This window comes from Castor canadensis, chromosome 11, assembly GCF_047511655.1.
Source record: "Castor canadensis chromosome 11, mCasCan1.hap1v2, whole genome shotgun sequence".
NCBI lineage: Eukaryota > Metazoa > Chordata > Mammalia > Rodentia > Castoridae > Castor > Castor canadensis.
In genome coordinates this window covers 124,663,995-124,679,430 of record NC_133396.1, presented here as the reverse complement: position 1 = coordinate 124,679,430, position 15,436 = coordinate 124,663,995, and the positions used below count along the sequence as shown (strand labels likewise).

General features: G+C 46.9%; 1 protein-coding gene across 1 annotated transcript in view; it reads right to left on the bottom strand.

The window, feature by feature from the left end:
• Positions 1 to 15,436, bottom strand: part of Plxna2 (plexin A2) — a 203,066-nt gene that overhangs the window by 163,411 nt on the left and 24,219 nt on the right. Inside the window, exons 2-3 of the mRNA XM_074048431.1 lie at positions 13,783 to 15,045; positions 7,926 to 8,108 (exon numbers count right to left, since the gene is read on the bottom strand). Coding sequence (XP_073904532.1) covers positions 7,926 to 8,108; positions 13,783 to 14,970 — 1,371 coding nt within the window. The 5' untranslated portion in view covers positions 14,971 to 15,045. The remainder of the gene's footprint in view (positions 1 to 7,925; positions 8,109 to 13,782; positions 15,046 to 15,436) is intronic.

Here is a 15,436-nt window from a genome sequence, read left to right as displayed (position 1 = left end):
CACTGGTGACTAATGCAACTGGATGCCAAAGTCCAGTGGGATTAGATTAGTTCAGCTCAGCTAGACCAGTCTTCTAAATATTTTTTCCCATGACTCAGGGCTGGGGGCAGGGAGCAGTATTCTCTTTCTTCATCTGACCTTGCAAACATGTCACTAAAATGGAGCCTGATCTGACAGTGTTACTATCCCCAGGGAGCCAGAAAAGAAGTGGGATTTGGGGTAAGACTCAGAGATGTCTGTAATAATAGAAAGCACTTTTGTGCCAAGCTTTATATTAAGTACTTTTTATACATGATCTTATTTAATCCTTACAACAAATTCGTAGTGTTTATTACTACCCCACTCCACAGAATAAGAAAAATGTAAGAGTCACAAGTTAAATAACAATAGTAGCAATATTTAGTGCTCTTGTTAGAAGCTTTACGTGAAATTATTTCCTTATGCTTTATTTTTTCCATCAGCACTTACCATCTTCTAACACACTATATATTGTGCTCACCTATGGCTTCTGTCTGTCTTCTCATACTAAGATGTCTATCAGGGCAGGCATTATGGACAGTTTTCTTTGCTACTATATATGCAGTCCCTGGCACATAGTAGGTATTCAATAAATATTAGCTCAAAAACAATTATTTCATTTGATGCTCATTCTAATTCCATGAGGAGGGCATAAGAATTTCCCTTGCTTTACAATTGACGACACTGAAGCCCAGAGGTCACAGTGCTGGCAGGCTGAAGTCAGAACTGGATTCCACAGGCCCATATAATTCTCATTATGCAAACTGGTCCCCATCTGAAGGCAAGAGACTATTGCAGGTGGTTTTTGGGAGTCCTTTCTGACCCTGAGACATGCCCAAAGCCACATGTGTGCATGTGATTTGCTCTTTCCTAAAGATAAACTTCTGAGCATTAGCAGCCTGGTCTTTTGAAAATTCTGCATGGCCTATTTGGGTCACCTGGATTCTGTGAGCTTGAATCACTACCTCCAAACCCTGTTCCCGAAGCACAGTTCCCTGCATTTCACCTGCCCTGCAGGGCTCACTCTTGGACTGCGAAAACAGCCAGCTGAACATGCAGCCTGATGTCTCATACAGGAACCACCCAGGATTGAATTATATAAGCATCTGCACAAAAGGTGCAAAAAATTAATGAGTCCTTAGTTTCTCCCCTTTCAGAATGGCTGTGGGAGATCAGGGCTCTGTTCCTGGGGTCAGCTGGGGCTCTGAAAAGAACCACGTTTCTGCCTCCACCTGTCATTGTCAAGCAGGGGGATGTGCCGACTGAGGGTGGGGGTGCATGCGTGTGGGGGTGTTCTGTAAGTATGCCTCCTTCCTTGTGCCAACCAAATGCAGCTTTCGGAAGACCAGTTCTCGGGACCCAAAAGGCCTATAAAACAACAAAACAAACAGCGAGTTTGGCAGCAGGAGCCTGGGCAGGGAGCCAAACTCATTACTAGAGATGTGGTGGTGAGCCTACCAAGCTACCACCCCACCTCTGCAATGATGCAGGCTCTGGAGACGGGGAGAGAGTGTCTGCTTCCCACTATCCCAGACGCCAGCATTGCTGAGCTGTCTAGGGAAGCCCGAATGTTGGATCAGAGGTCCGAAGTCTCAGGACAGCCTTGGTGCTCTTAGAATTGGACCTGCAATCTGGCTGTTTACTCAGTCAAGGGTTCACACTGAGAAACAAGTGAATCATTTCCACTCTGAGGAATGAGTGGCCATTGTTTGGTGGGACTGGCATAGGGAGAAAGGCATGTTTCTCAGCTTTTCATCCAACTTGGCCTTCCGTCCGCCAAGGCAACTCCACCCTACAAGGGGAGCCAAGTGATAGGTTAGACACTTCTGGTTGTTAGGGGAGGAAGTCTCAATGACAATGCCAGCATTAGCAATGGAGGGTGGACGTGGGTGTATAAACTTGGGTAAGATATCTAGTATGCCTGTGGCTCTGTTTTCCATATCTGAACAGTGGGGTAGAGATGTAGGGTGCAATCACCATATTTATTTGAAGTATTTGAGGAAGACAGAATGGATGGTAGAAAGGTGTCTTGTAAATAGTTGGGATCATCAGATAGCTGAACACTAACTTGCAGGCTTGGAAGAGACTCCTAGTGGACTCTCAAAGGTCTAAGTTGCTACTGTAAGAAGCTCACAGTTTCTTGGCTTTGGTTAATGGATCACTTGTGAGATTAAGAAAAGAATAGGATGTGGACGTCAGAACTTCCTGTGGGCTGGAGACTGGAGACCTTGCGTTGGTGTGCCCCTTAGGGAAGGGCGGAAAGAATTTCCCTTAAGAATTCCACAGGCATTTCAGCACTGCCTTAGCTAATGGGAAAAAAAGGTGATGCCAAAAGAGGCAAGGGCCCTTCCTAGAGCTTGGAAATTCTCTGTGAATTTGCAAAAAATGTCCCAGGAGTCCTATAAGCAGAGGGCTGGCATGGGCTGGGGCAGGGGTTATCCGGGCCTCCATACCTGGTACAAACAAGTCTGTATCTGATCCAGGTGAGGCAGATGGCTATGTGTGCAATTCAGGGGACCTCCATGCAACAGTGTAAATCCTACCCCCTGTTTCCTTCCCAGGCAGCATTTCTGAGGGTACCACCCCTCCCTATTTTCCTGTAATCCATGAGAAGTTTTTCTGTCTCCTTGACTCCTCAGGCCACTGCCACCCCAAATGACCTGCCTAACACATCATCACTTCCATCCTCTGCAAACAGCCCCATTAGCAGGAGCCACTCTTGGCATCTGATTCTATTCCAATCAGTGCAAATAAGGGTGTGGTATAGAGTAGGATCCAGTACACTTCAGATCATATTACTGAAACCCTAACTGTGAGAGGTGGCGTGATATGGACATGAAAAGGAAGGTTCCCCAACCTTAATGATTGTGAATCTCCAGAGAGACACTGCAGGGTGTGAGAAGGGTGCTATTCTTAGTGTTTCAAGGTTTCTAGGGAAGATAGGGAGCTGAGAACCAACAGCTCCCACTGCTTGGTAAGGCCCCCAGGACCAAGGGACTGAACAGCCAAGGTAGAACACCACTCCCAGCTTCTCCATGGAGTGCCACAGGGATGTGAAGTTAGGGGGAGCTGGAGTTTCAGCAGCTGCTGAAGCTAGAACAGATTCAACCCGAAACCCAAGTTAGTTGATTACTTCCACTCATCCTCCTGCACCTTCCACCTGCTCAGCATGGCCCTTTCCCTCCCGTGCTTAGGACTTGTGCTTGAATTGATGCCTTGATTCTCCCCTGAATCCCAGTCATCTGAAATGAGTTTCCTGTTTCAGTTGCCACTGTTCCTCCATCTGCTTTGGTATTACCTCCTGTCTCTCTGCCCTGGACTGCCACAGCCTGCTCTTAAGCAGGAGGAATGTCATCACAGACAAGGTTCAGGCTGCAGGCACCCTGTTCCCCTGCTCTGTCTGTCCCCAGATCCACCTGTCCTTATCATCTTGGCCATACTCTTTCTTGCTTGTGCCCAGCATCTCCCCATTGGCTCTGAGGGGCTTTCCACCATGCTGAGAGCAGGCTCAACCCAGCCTCTACTTCAAGGCCTTACATCCAGAGTGCCTTGAACTCCCTGTCATTGTTCCTTTTCTCTGCCATCACCTGTCCTCCTGTGTCACACCTTCCACTGAAGGAGTCAGAGGAACTGGCAGCCGTCTGCAGCATTCTTGAGCATATATTTCCATGAACAGGAGCTTGTTTCCTCTTGAGTTGATTCTTCCCATCATGGGATAGTTTAGTTAATAGAAACTTCCTCCTTACACTAAGGGGAAAGCTGCCCTGTGGCATCTCCTATGCATTTGGCCCTGTTCTGACCTCTTGGGCCACAATGATTAGTCTACTTCATCTTCCACAGCTTAATGGATAAGCATGCAGACAAGTCCTGGCTCTGTCATTACTTGCTCTGTGGCTATGGACAAATTTCTTTATTTTTCTTTGCCTCCATTTCCTCATCTGTAAGATAGAGGTGATAACAGCACCTACCTTGTAAGTGCTACATCAAGATTGAATGAGTTAATAGACACGAAGCTCTTAAAGTAGCACCCAACACACAAGTGCTCAGTAAATTACATTATCTGAAGCTATATGCCCTGCTTGATTTACTGTTTTTTTCCTTGGGTTAGCATTCTTTTAAAAGCACACTTCACAGAGCATGATTCCCACTTCCTTGCTGTCTTGTTTATTTTGCACTTTGGTTTGCTCAACACTCTGACGATGTTATTGTCACCATGAACAAGAGTCCCTGTGGTTCATGACTTGGAAGCTGTTCTACTAATGTTGGTGATGACGAATTAGTTTGCTGACACTGTATCACACGGTTGGCCTTATGGTGACCTTATGGTCAGCTAAAAACTCAGGGTCCTTTTTACGTGACCTGTCAAGTCACACAAGGCTCTACTTCACCTTCTACCATTCCAAGTCTTCCAGGATCCTCTATGTACTGTAGACCTCCCTAGTGTTTTGCGTGTTCTCAGCATGGCACAAGAGATCCAGAATTCTTTCTTTCTCATTCCAACTCATCAGTTCTGTGTCATTCAGTCTTAAAGCAGACCCTGATAATTTTCCTCCTCAATAAAGCCTTAGAGATTAGTCACACTCCAGTTTCTGATTTCCCTTGAGTTTTTCACACTATGGTGAATCTCTGCCTGTCTTTTTACCACCTGCAAAGCACAGACCTTAACCTTGCAAGTACTGAGCATCTTGGCTTGGAGGTTTTATGCCTTCTCTGCCTGTTCCTTCCACCTGCGTGTGGCTCAGAGGGTCTGGTCTTTGTGTTTCTAGGTATGAGTAACTGTGTGACATAGCACCTAAAAGCACCTGGGAGTCATTCTACTTCTAGTGAGTCTCTGCTTCCTCTCAACCTCCCCACACAGGGACATCCTGTTCCTAAGTTGCTATGGATGAGAGCTGGACAGTCTGAGAGACGCCTGGCCAGGCAGGGAAGAAGTGAGTGGCTCTGACGCACCCAGCTTCCCTCTCCTCTCCAAACTCTTAGCTATTTTTTTCTTTATTTTCCTTCCTGTGTTGAAAGAGCCATGGGGCCTGGACCATGGTAGGGTTTCCTGGGGACATTCCATAAATTCCTCATGGGCTGTTTCTCTGGAGAGGGTGGGAGCAAGTGGCTGGGTAAGTGGGAGGCCAACGGCGGACCTGGGTATGAATATCAGGTACCTCACAGGAGTGTGGGTGGAAAGGAAGGGAGAGTTGCATAGAAGAGGAAGGAGGGATATTATGAGCTCATAGAAACAGCCAAAGAAAGACCAAGCGAACGGTGAGGAAAAGCAGACAATTCACAGGTTGGAACAAGCTGTAGCCAGCCCCACCCCACCCCCCCTTGCCCTTGAACCTGCTGACTTGCCTCCACAGTGACTTGTCTGCCATGGTTCCTACAAGGCTGAGAGAACTTTGCCATCTTGGGTATATGGCTTGGAAAGATGCCAAGCACCCCCAGTGTGCTGAGTGAAATGTACAGAGATACAGGAAGGTCAGCACAAGGGTCACTGGAAGTCTGGCTGGGTCATCATTCTTCCTTTACTCATCCCTCATCAATCCATTCAGCAAACACTGATCCCTTAATTCAAATGTGGGGCCAGAGAGACTGGAGACACTAGCCCCTGGCTGAACTCTGTAGCAAGCTTGGACCTGACGATCATTCTCAGCCTCCATCTCTCAGTTCTGTAGCTGCTTCTTTAAGTAAAAAGAGTATTAAGTTGGGGGTCAGGGCAAGAAGCAACTTGTCTTAGATCTCTATGCTTGGATAAGGTACTTTTCTTCTCTGGGCCTCAGTTTCCCTGCTGGATAATGAGGATATTGAGCCAGATGATCTCTAAGGTTTCTTAGGAAATGGTTCTATTTTTTAAAACAGTTGTGAGACCCATTGTATGTGTGAACATTGGTGAAGGGATTAAGGAGGAGGAAAAGAACAAACATGAATAAAGGATGATCGTCCTTTAATAAAACTTTCAAGAGAATAGAGGAGACAGAGTCTGGGCTAATGGCTGAAGGTGAGGGAAAGGGATTGGGGAAGGTGCTGAGTACCAGCCTGAAAGGCTTTGTGCAGTTTACTCTTCTGTTCCTCTCTCCCTCCCTCCCTCCCTCCCTCCCTGTCTTCTTCCCTACTTTTCTTCCTTTTGCAGTATCAGGGTTTGAACTCAGGGCCTACTGGCTTGCTAGGCAAGCACTCTACCACTTAAGGCACAGCCCCAGCTCTTCTTGCTTTAATTATTTATCAGTTAGGGTCATGTTTTTCCTTGGGTGGATCTGGACTGTGATCCTCCTATTTATGCCTCCCACATAGCTGGGATGATAGACAAACCCCATCATACCAAACTTACTGGTTAAAATGGGGTCCTGCTAACTTTTTGCCCAGGCTGGCCTTGAGCAAAGATCCTGCTGATCTCTACCTCCCAAGTAGCTGGTACTATAGGAGTGTGCCACCACACCCCACCTGCAGGCTGAATTTCGATCCCCACTAGAAACATTGGCCCAATGCCCCTGTGCCATGTATAATTTGCCCAACTGGATGTGGTAAGCCTGGCTAAGCAGGATGTAGCTAGCCTCAGGGGTCCAAGTGGAACTGTGTCTGGTAGAATATGCCACTTTTCAATCTTAGTGGACTGTCATAGAACAACTCCTTCCCTCTTCCATTTGAGAATGCAAATGGAAGTATTACACTTATTTTCTCTTCCATGTGCTGAAAAGCGAAGCCAGGGTCCAGAGTCCCAAACAGAATGAAGAGCATATGACAGGAAGAAGTTGGAACCTTTCCCAAGAGCAAGGAAAGGGTTGGAAAGCTTTTGGTATCATGAGAAGCAGAGAGGTCTGGAAGGTTCAGCACCTTCTCAAACCCCCAGACCAGTTCCTCTCACTTCCTCTGCAGGAACCCAGAACAAGCAGAACATGGAAATTCTTCCTCAGGCTGCCTCTCAGCTCCCCTCCTTCCACACTCCCAAACAACAGCCCTCCTGAAGCTCTAAATGGATTAGAAGGAAAGAACTCCAGGGGTGATGTCAACATCAAAGGATGAGACGCAGGGAGGTCTTGCATGTGCCTTGATCCACAGGTGCTGGGACTATGGAGAGGTGGCAGGAGGGTAAGCTTGGGAAAAGGGGATTAGCTGGGACCGGAAAGAATGCAGCTACAATAATCCCATATAATGAACCAGATTGTGCTGCCTATCCACACCCTAAGCACAAGACAAGTAGGTACAAGCTGTTAGCTTCAGCCTGCTGTGCCAGAGGGCTCCCGTGCTGCCAGCCCCAGACAGCCTGTTCCCTCCAGCTGGCAGAGGTGCCCAAGGAGGCATCAGAGAAGATGTCTACTTCCATTTGGCAGCTGGAATTTGGTGAGAAGGTAGGAGGGCAGAGTCTGTGATTGCAGAAAAAGACAGGTGAACAAACAGCCTCTCATATGGGCATCACATACATCAGGCAGCAGCATCCACCACTTCCTCTAGGTTCCTAGAATTGGGACCGTAATCTGCTTCAATCAACTTCTTTCAATTCAACTAAAACCTTTGACCATTCCAATCAACTTTACAGGTCCTAGGGAGGGATTTACAATGTGGGTGATTCATAATGTCCATGATAAAAAAAAAGTAGGTTCTAGTTGATTTGGGAAGGAAGAGTTCCTTGTTTTTTTCCTTTAGGCACAGTAACTTCCTAATTCCTTGAGGTTTGACATATTATAAAATATGTTTGCATTTCCTAAACATATTCCTAACCACTGATGGATGGCTAGAAGAAACAAATAGAAGATAAGCAACAAAACTGACTCTTGCCAACCTTCCTATTCCACTGTCTCTGCTCAAGAAAACAAAGAGTTGCCTGCAGATAAATCTCCGCCAACAGCTACCTTCCAGAATGGACCCTCAGCACTGAGGAGTTGAATGATATCACGGCAGCCAAGCTCACAGACTCTTACCTTTTTCAGCTTGCCACTCTTAGTCCCCACAAAAACCACGCTGTAGCCGTTGTAAACATAGGAGGCCACAGAGGTCATGCGGTCCCGGCTGGTGGTATACAGGGTCAGACCCTCCACTGGAGTCGAGCCTCCAAGAGGCTGGTTGATATCCAGTCCACAGAAGTTATCATCAATGGGGACCGGCTAGAGGGAGGAAAAGGAATGGGAGTGAGTTGCAGAGAAGGTGTGATGGCATCACTTCAAAGTTACCCATAGTTACCAGCCTGGGGTCACCAGGCCTCAGAGAGGCACAGGCATGGGGCTCAGAGGTCTAAGACATGCTCTGAACCAAAGCCCTCACCAGCTGACCCACTAATCACATCCTGCGATCAAAGAATGAGCAGCAATCTTCCACTCACCTGTGTTCACCGTTCTGACAGGAGAACCAGGCTCAATTTGTAATGCTGATTGCTTGAACTTACTTTCTGGTTATTTTAAAGATCCCGTGGACCATGTCATTCTGCGAGAATCTTTCTGTTTTAGATACAGTCCCCTCTGAATATTCAGTCTAGTATCAATATTACACAATTTCTACCAGCTTGGAAAGTTTCTTGGTTGTTCTTTGAGCAAGTTGTTTCTTGGGCTGCAGGGTCTTCCTTGTGGCATATGGAATTTTTTTGGTCTGGCTCTAGGGTTGAATTCAGAGCCTTGTGTTTATTAGGCAGGCATTCTACTACTTGAGCCACCCTACCAGCCCTTTTGCATTGGTTATTTTGAGACAGGGTCCTTGCTTTATGACCAGGCTTGCCTGGGCTGCAATCTTCCTATCTGTGCTTCCTCATGTAGCTGGGATGACAGGCATGACTGGCCATGCCCAGCCATTGGTTGAGATGAGGGCTCACGAACATTTCCTCCCTTGAAGTATGATCATCCCAATCTCCACCTCCCTAGTAGCTAGGATTACAGACTTGAGCCACTGTGTCTGGCCTAGGCACAAGGAATTTTAAACCACCCAATTATCACTACTATCTGCTATCCTGGGAAATCACTGGAAGTGTCATAACTGTATTGGACACTACCTTCTACTTTGGAAAATTTAGCTGATCTACATATGCCTTAGCTTCTTCATTTGGAATAAACCACATCTTTTTCTTTTAAAATTATAGAGGAGCAGATAAATAATGCATATGAAAGAATTTTAATAAGTGGTATACCTATTTCTACTCTTGCACATTGTAAGTCTTCAATAAGGTTTGGGCAAATATAATTAAAAGAGAATTCTTCCTATTCCCAGCCTTTTGAAGAGCACATAAAGAGTATATGTCAGGAAGAACTTGGTCACCTTTCAGTGGAGATCAACTGAGCAAGTGAAAAAAATTGCTGAACAGAAGACAGGAAGACCTGCATCCTACTTGTTGTTCTGTTGCTAACTGGCTATGTCCACTTGGATCAGCAGTAATTCTCTTTCAGAGCTGTTAAAGGGAGAATTAAATGGATGATTTCTAAGCTCATATTCTACGAAGGAGGAAGGAAGGGAGGGAAGGAGGAGGGAAGGAGGAAGGAAGGGGGGTGGAGGGAGGGAGGAAGGAGGGAGGGAAGGGAGTGAGGGAGTGAGGGAAGGAAGAAAAGAAGGAAGGATACAGCATGTTTCCTGAGAACAGAGGCTGCGGAAGAGTTTATGTTGTCTGCACAGTGCCTGTCGTGAGCTGGGCCCTCATGGGTGCTCTGAGACACCCTAGATTACTGTACAACATGGAATCTTGTGGCAAAGTCTGCACACTCTGGGTCAGAAAGATCCCTGATCCTGGGGCAGCTATTCCCTCTGGGTCTGGAAAGGTATCCCACAGGAGGAAGGAAATGCCTCTTGCAAGAAGGGATACCTGCCCCTTGCTCCCTCAACCTCCTTTTCTCACCCTCACCAGGGAAGAACAGGTTGACATATTACTCATAGCCTCATTTCCTTGGAATAATTGCTTTATAAGCTATGGCATGTGATTTTTTTTTCAAGACAGAGACTTCTCTTCCATTCCCTTCTCAGTTTCAAAGGGAATACAGACTTTTTTTCTTGAGGTTCCTTGGTGTTTTGTAGAGTTGTTGCTCCTGCTACTGGTAGGAATGATGGTGCCACAGTGATGCATTCAGATTCCTTAGAAAGGAAACCAAGTTTTAGGTTAAGGATTAACCTTGAACTATGGGTCGTATGGACACCACACAACTGAAGAGAAGGAAAGAAACCACAGTATGCTGGTGCCAGTTCACGAGAGATGTCTGTGCACACCTCTGCAATTAGTGACATTGTATTGTGCTTGAAATCAGCTATGGTGAGAGTATTTACACCCCGGGAACTGACAAATACTACAAAACTAGATCGTCCCTACCACCTCTAGCTGCAGAGTCGGTTTTTTACTATTTACCACTGGGCCAGTGATGGAAATTTCTGGCTTTCTAGACAGGCATGTCATAGTAACCAAGTACTACTTTTTACACTTTCTACCTCTTTTCCTCATCCCTGCACTGTAGGCATTAGCTGTCCTCACAAGAATTAGGTGATCTGGATTTTAGTCTTATCTATACCATGATCCAGCCACATGACCTTGACATGTCATGTACCCTCTCTGGGCATCCGTAAAGGGTTGGGCCAGTTATTGTCAAACTTCCTTTCAGCTCTAAGTCCTTGATTTCACAGCTTCAGTTTTTTCCCTGCTTTCTCCAGGAGTCGACAAAAACTCACAGTCTGGGCACAACTGTAACCCAAGTCAGCTTTTGAGAAATGGTGACAGAAGCAAAAAACTTGCTGGTGTTTGTCGATTTCTCTGCATTCTTCCTTGACTCTAGAATCTCCAGAACTGTAAAGGAGATGGTTTGTTCTGAGTCCAAGCTCCAGGGGCTGGCTGGCATTTTTCTCTCCTCAGTTTCTTTCTTAGTACATTGCCATGCCCCTTTCCTTATCCTGAGTGCCGAGAGCTGGGAGTATGACTTTCCTCAGACGCAGAGTGGCTAAACAGAATGGGCTGAATTGAATTCAGATCCCTGCATTACTGTTCCTAGTTACATGGCTTTAAGCAATTTATGTAGTCTTTGCAAGCTTTTTTTCCTCTCTGCAAAATGGGGGTGATAATTATGGCTTTATAGAGCATTGTGAGGATCAAATGAAATAATTATTAAATTGCCCAGCACAGCCTTTAATACAAAGCTGCTACCCAATGAGTGACAGTCCACTTCTTTATCCCTTTCCTGGGGGCAAACCTCAAGTTCTTGACTTGACATTTCCATGTTAGTCCAGTAATCGTGTCAGAGTTAAGTTCTGGGACCACAGCATCTCATATTGAGTCTTAACCCTCTTGAAGGCTACTAAAATATCTCTGAGTCTCCAGTTCTGGGGTCCTTTGGATAAAGCCCATCTTCTTGCAGTCTCTGGCGTCAAGGATGCACTAGGGGGTATGCCCCAGGGGCTAATGGGTGGAGAGTAGGGGGTGTTCTCTCTAAAGTCCCGTTCCCTCTGTTGTTCCCTCCCTTTCATGCCTTTGTTGTCCTTTGGTTACTAGCCCAGGCTTGTCTCTCTGCACCACTACTAGAGCAGAGCAGGGTGTCGTCTTCCTCTTTCCTCTGGCTCAGGAGCAGGCAGGAATCAGCAGTTTCCTCCTGACAAGGTCCCCTCTGGGATATGGAAGCCAGTTTGGACACTGTAAGGGGTTAACCCTTACATTTCCTCCCTACTTTTCTCCATTGGTTAGGATCACTGGTTATAAAATTTCAGTGCTGAGCTGGGTGCCAGTGGCTCATGCCTGTAATCCTAGCTATTCAGGACGCAGAGATCAGGAGGATGACAGTTTGAAGCCAGCCCCTGGGCAAGTAGCTCATGAGATCCTATCTTGAAAAAAAACACATCACAAAAAATGGCTGGTAGAGTGGCTTAAATAGTAAGAGCACCTACCTAGAAGTGTGAGCCCCTGAGTTTGTACCTCAGTACTATCAAAAAGAAAAATAAAACAAGTTTTAGTGCCAAAAAGAAATTTGGAGATCATCTAAATCCAGCTCCTTCATTTTATAAATAACTGGCTCTTTATTATTCTGATTAGTATTAATAATCCTTGCTGCCCATTTAGTGAATACTCCTTATGGACTAGGTATGGTGCTAATCATTTTACGTAAGTTTTCTTTCCAATCCTAATAACAACCGTAAAAAAGGATGATATTTCTATTTTAAATATGAAAAATTCATGGTTCAGACCAGGTGTATAACTTGCCCAATACCACTGAAGGCATAAGGCATCTAAGCCAAAGGGTTTCAAAGCCGATCACCCTGACCCCTATTCTGCAGTACGAAGCAAATGATGGCAGGAGCTGAAACACAGCTTAGGCATTGACTTCTTTTTCAAAATGTGGTTTGGTGCTAACAGCAGGTATCCTCAATTTGGAGTACTCAGAAGGCAGTCAGGTGAGCTTCAGCCTCAGATTTTTCCCTCAGGCTCCAGCGCCCACAGCTCTTTGTACAGAAATTTATTTTTAGCACTTGTCACATTCCCTCACAGTTAACTAACATGACAAGCATGGTGCTAATCTCACCATATATTTCCTTATCTGATCAGCTCATGAAATGGGTGCAATGATTCCCATTTCACAGGTGAGAATGTAGAGATGTTAAGTGACTGCTGAAGCAAGAAGTAGTACAGGTGAAATCTGAACCTTGGTCTTGTTCATTACATTTTGTTACCGGTTCCCTCTCCTCCCCTCTGTATTTCTCACTCTTCCACTACAAGATCTGTTAGAGTAGCGATCATGGTTTTCTTTATGTTTGCATCCCCAGCACCTTGCACAGAGCTGGGCACTCAGACAACCTTCAATAGCCTGCTGTTAAATGGAGTGATGGGTAAGATAGATAGAGGATGGAGGGATGGAGGGATGGAGAGAAGGAAAGGAGGGAAGGAGAAATGGATGGATGGAGGGGTGGCTGGATAGACAGACAAATGGGTGGGTGGAAGGATGGAGCGAGGGAGGAAAGGAGGGATGGGTGGGTGAGAGTGAACAATTTAATGGAAGCATTCTGACCCTCTGACAGATGGTTACCACTGATTTTCTTAACCCTGCTCTCCCTGGGTTTAAATCCTGAAGACATCCTTCCTCTTCTCCAGTGTTCAAGCTATCAGTCAAGCTTGACTGCCTTCCTTCTTCTCTGACTCAGATATCCAATGTCTATTCAATGCCCTCACTTGGCCTCACAGTGGCCTATGGCCTGTATGTGAACTGACCCCATTGTCTCTGACCAGCCTCATCGTCTACTACTTTCTCTTATATACTTTGATCAGGCTGCACAAGCCTTCTTGATGTTCCTGGAACACTCTAGGCATGCCCTGAATTCCCTGCACTTGCTGCTCCCTCTTTGGAATGCTCTCCCCAGAGACCTGCCTGGCCCCTTTTCATTCCTTGCTCAGTCTTTTCTCTAATATCACTCTTTGGGTTAGCCAATTTTCTCAGGCTTTGCCTCTTACCCTTCCCTGTTTCATTTCACTCTATAGCAATGATCACATTTGGCAGACTGGAGGCTTTATGTGTTCATTTGTTTTGCCTCACTAGCAGGGAAGCTCTATGAGGGCAAGGAGCTTGGTTATGTGGTTCACCAAGCACCTGTAACAGTACCTGGTGTGGTGTAGGAACACGTCACATAAATTTGGAATGGTTTAATGAATCAATAAACATGTCCCAAGTATCTGATGCAGGTGACACCCTATGTGGTTGGTTACCACTTGATAACCTAAGTGTGAAAACCTCTCTTATTCCAGACCCTTGGCGTCTGGGAACTGGGGTGTGCGGAAGGGCATAGGTACAAAAAAAAGAGCCCATCACGAATGGGAGCAGAGCAAGGGGAGCACCTCCTTACCGCCTTGGTGCACTGGACATCCTTGCCCAGCAGCCAGTTGAGCTCCAGGTTGCCCTCACCCTGGTAGCAGGACTGCAGGCGCTCCTTGATCTGTAAATTGATGGCCCGGATGGGAAAGGCACAGAGCGCCGAGTCGTCGGGTGGATGGTGGTACTGCTTCTGCCCTTTGGAGAAGATGGCGAAGAGCACATCATCCTGGCTGCTGATATTGAAGGCCTGGGCCAGTGCTGCCCCAGGCTTGGCGAGATAAGCCGCCTGCAGGAGGCGGTATTCCACCCCTGCTCGCGTGCAGCCAAAGGGCAGGGACACGTATGAGTGGAACTTGGGGTCATCCTTGCAGAGACGCACGATGCGCGAGGTGTAGAAGAGATCTCCCGCGGAGTTGATGGCCACGCCCTCGGGGGTCTCGGGCTGGACAGTGAGGAAGTAGACGAAGCCCCCACTAGCGAAGCCGTAGATGTAGAAGATGTCAAAGTGGGAGACCAGGGCTAGGGTGTCGGAGGGGATCTTGATGAGGGAGGAGACAAAATCACTGTGGAGCTCATAGTCAAGCATGGCGGAAGACTCAGGGTCGCGGGGCAGCTTGCGGCTGGACAGAGTGGGGAAGTAATCCTGCTTGCCGTCCACTGCGGTACCGATGAAGAGCTTACCGTCCTCCCCCTCCGAGCGCACAATCACACCATACATCGTACCTGTCTTGTTGACGCTGGACAGGTAGTGCTCCTTCTTATGGGACGGCTCCACCAGGATGAAGAGGTCATCCAGCCGCAGCAGCTTGCAGACCCCCTGGTAGAGGCTACCGCAGGCCAGCAGACGGTTTTCAGAGTAGTCGATGATAAGGAGTTTGTTGACGTTGTTGGTGAGGGTGAGCACCTCACTGCAGGGCTGCACGATGAGAGGTGGGTAACAGGACTTGTTGTCCTCTTCTGGTCCTGTCTTGTGAGCCACCTGGATGGTCAGGTTGCCAGTCAGCTTATAGACCCGGTTGATTGCCCCTACATATACAGCTCCCGTCACTCGGTGGACAGTCAAGTGGTTGAAGGACCAGTCACGGTTCTCAGAGTGGAAGGTGCTGAATTGTGGCATGCCAGATGCTGTGGGAGCCAGCAGCACCCACATCACAGAGAGCAGGACCATAGACCAGCTGTCAGCCTGTGAGGCCCATGGCCAGGGCCTCCTCTGTTCCATCCTGAGAGGGGCGAGGCTGAGGAGACAGCTCCTCTGTGATCTACTCCACCTTCCTGGGCTGGCCCTCACATGGTTCTGGAAAACAAAACGGGAGTGGTCAGACTGATAAGTTCAAGGCCTGAATAGTATTGCTTGGCCCTCTCCTGGCTAGCTCTGTGAATTCCTTCTATTTTTGGATTTTTCTATTTTTAACACACTTTCTCCTTATTTTGTTCAGGGAATCCTATTATATGTTTTGGCCTCCAGCCTTTACTCTGTATAATACTTTTTTTTTTTTTTAATGGTACAAAGCATCTCTATTTCTGTCCTCTTGAGACAAGGTTTTTGTCTCTCAGAGAGGTTAAAAGACTGTTCAAGTTCACCCAACCAGTCAATGCCAGGCTGTCTTCCCCACCCACTCATGCTATCTTACCCTAGGTGAGTGAAACTCTCTCAAGTTTTCTAAAAACTGGTTAGGACACCTCTT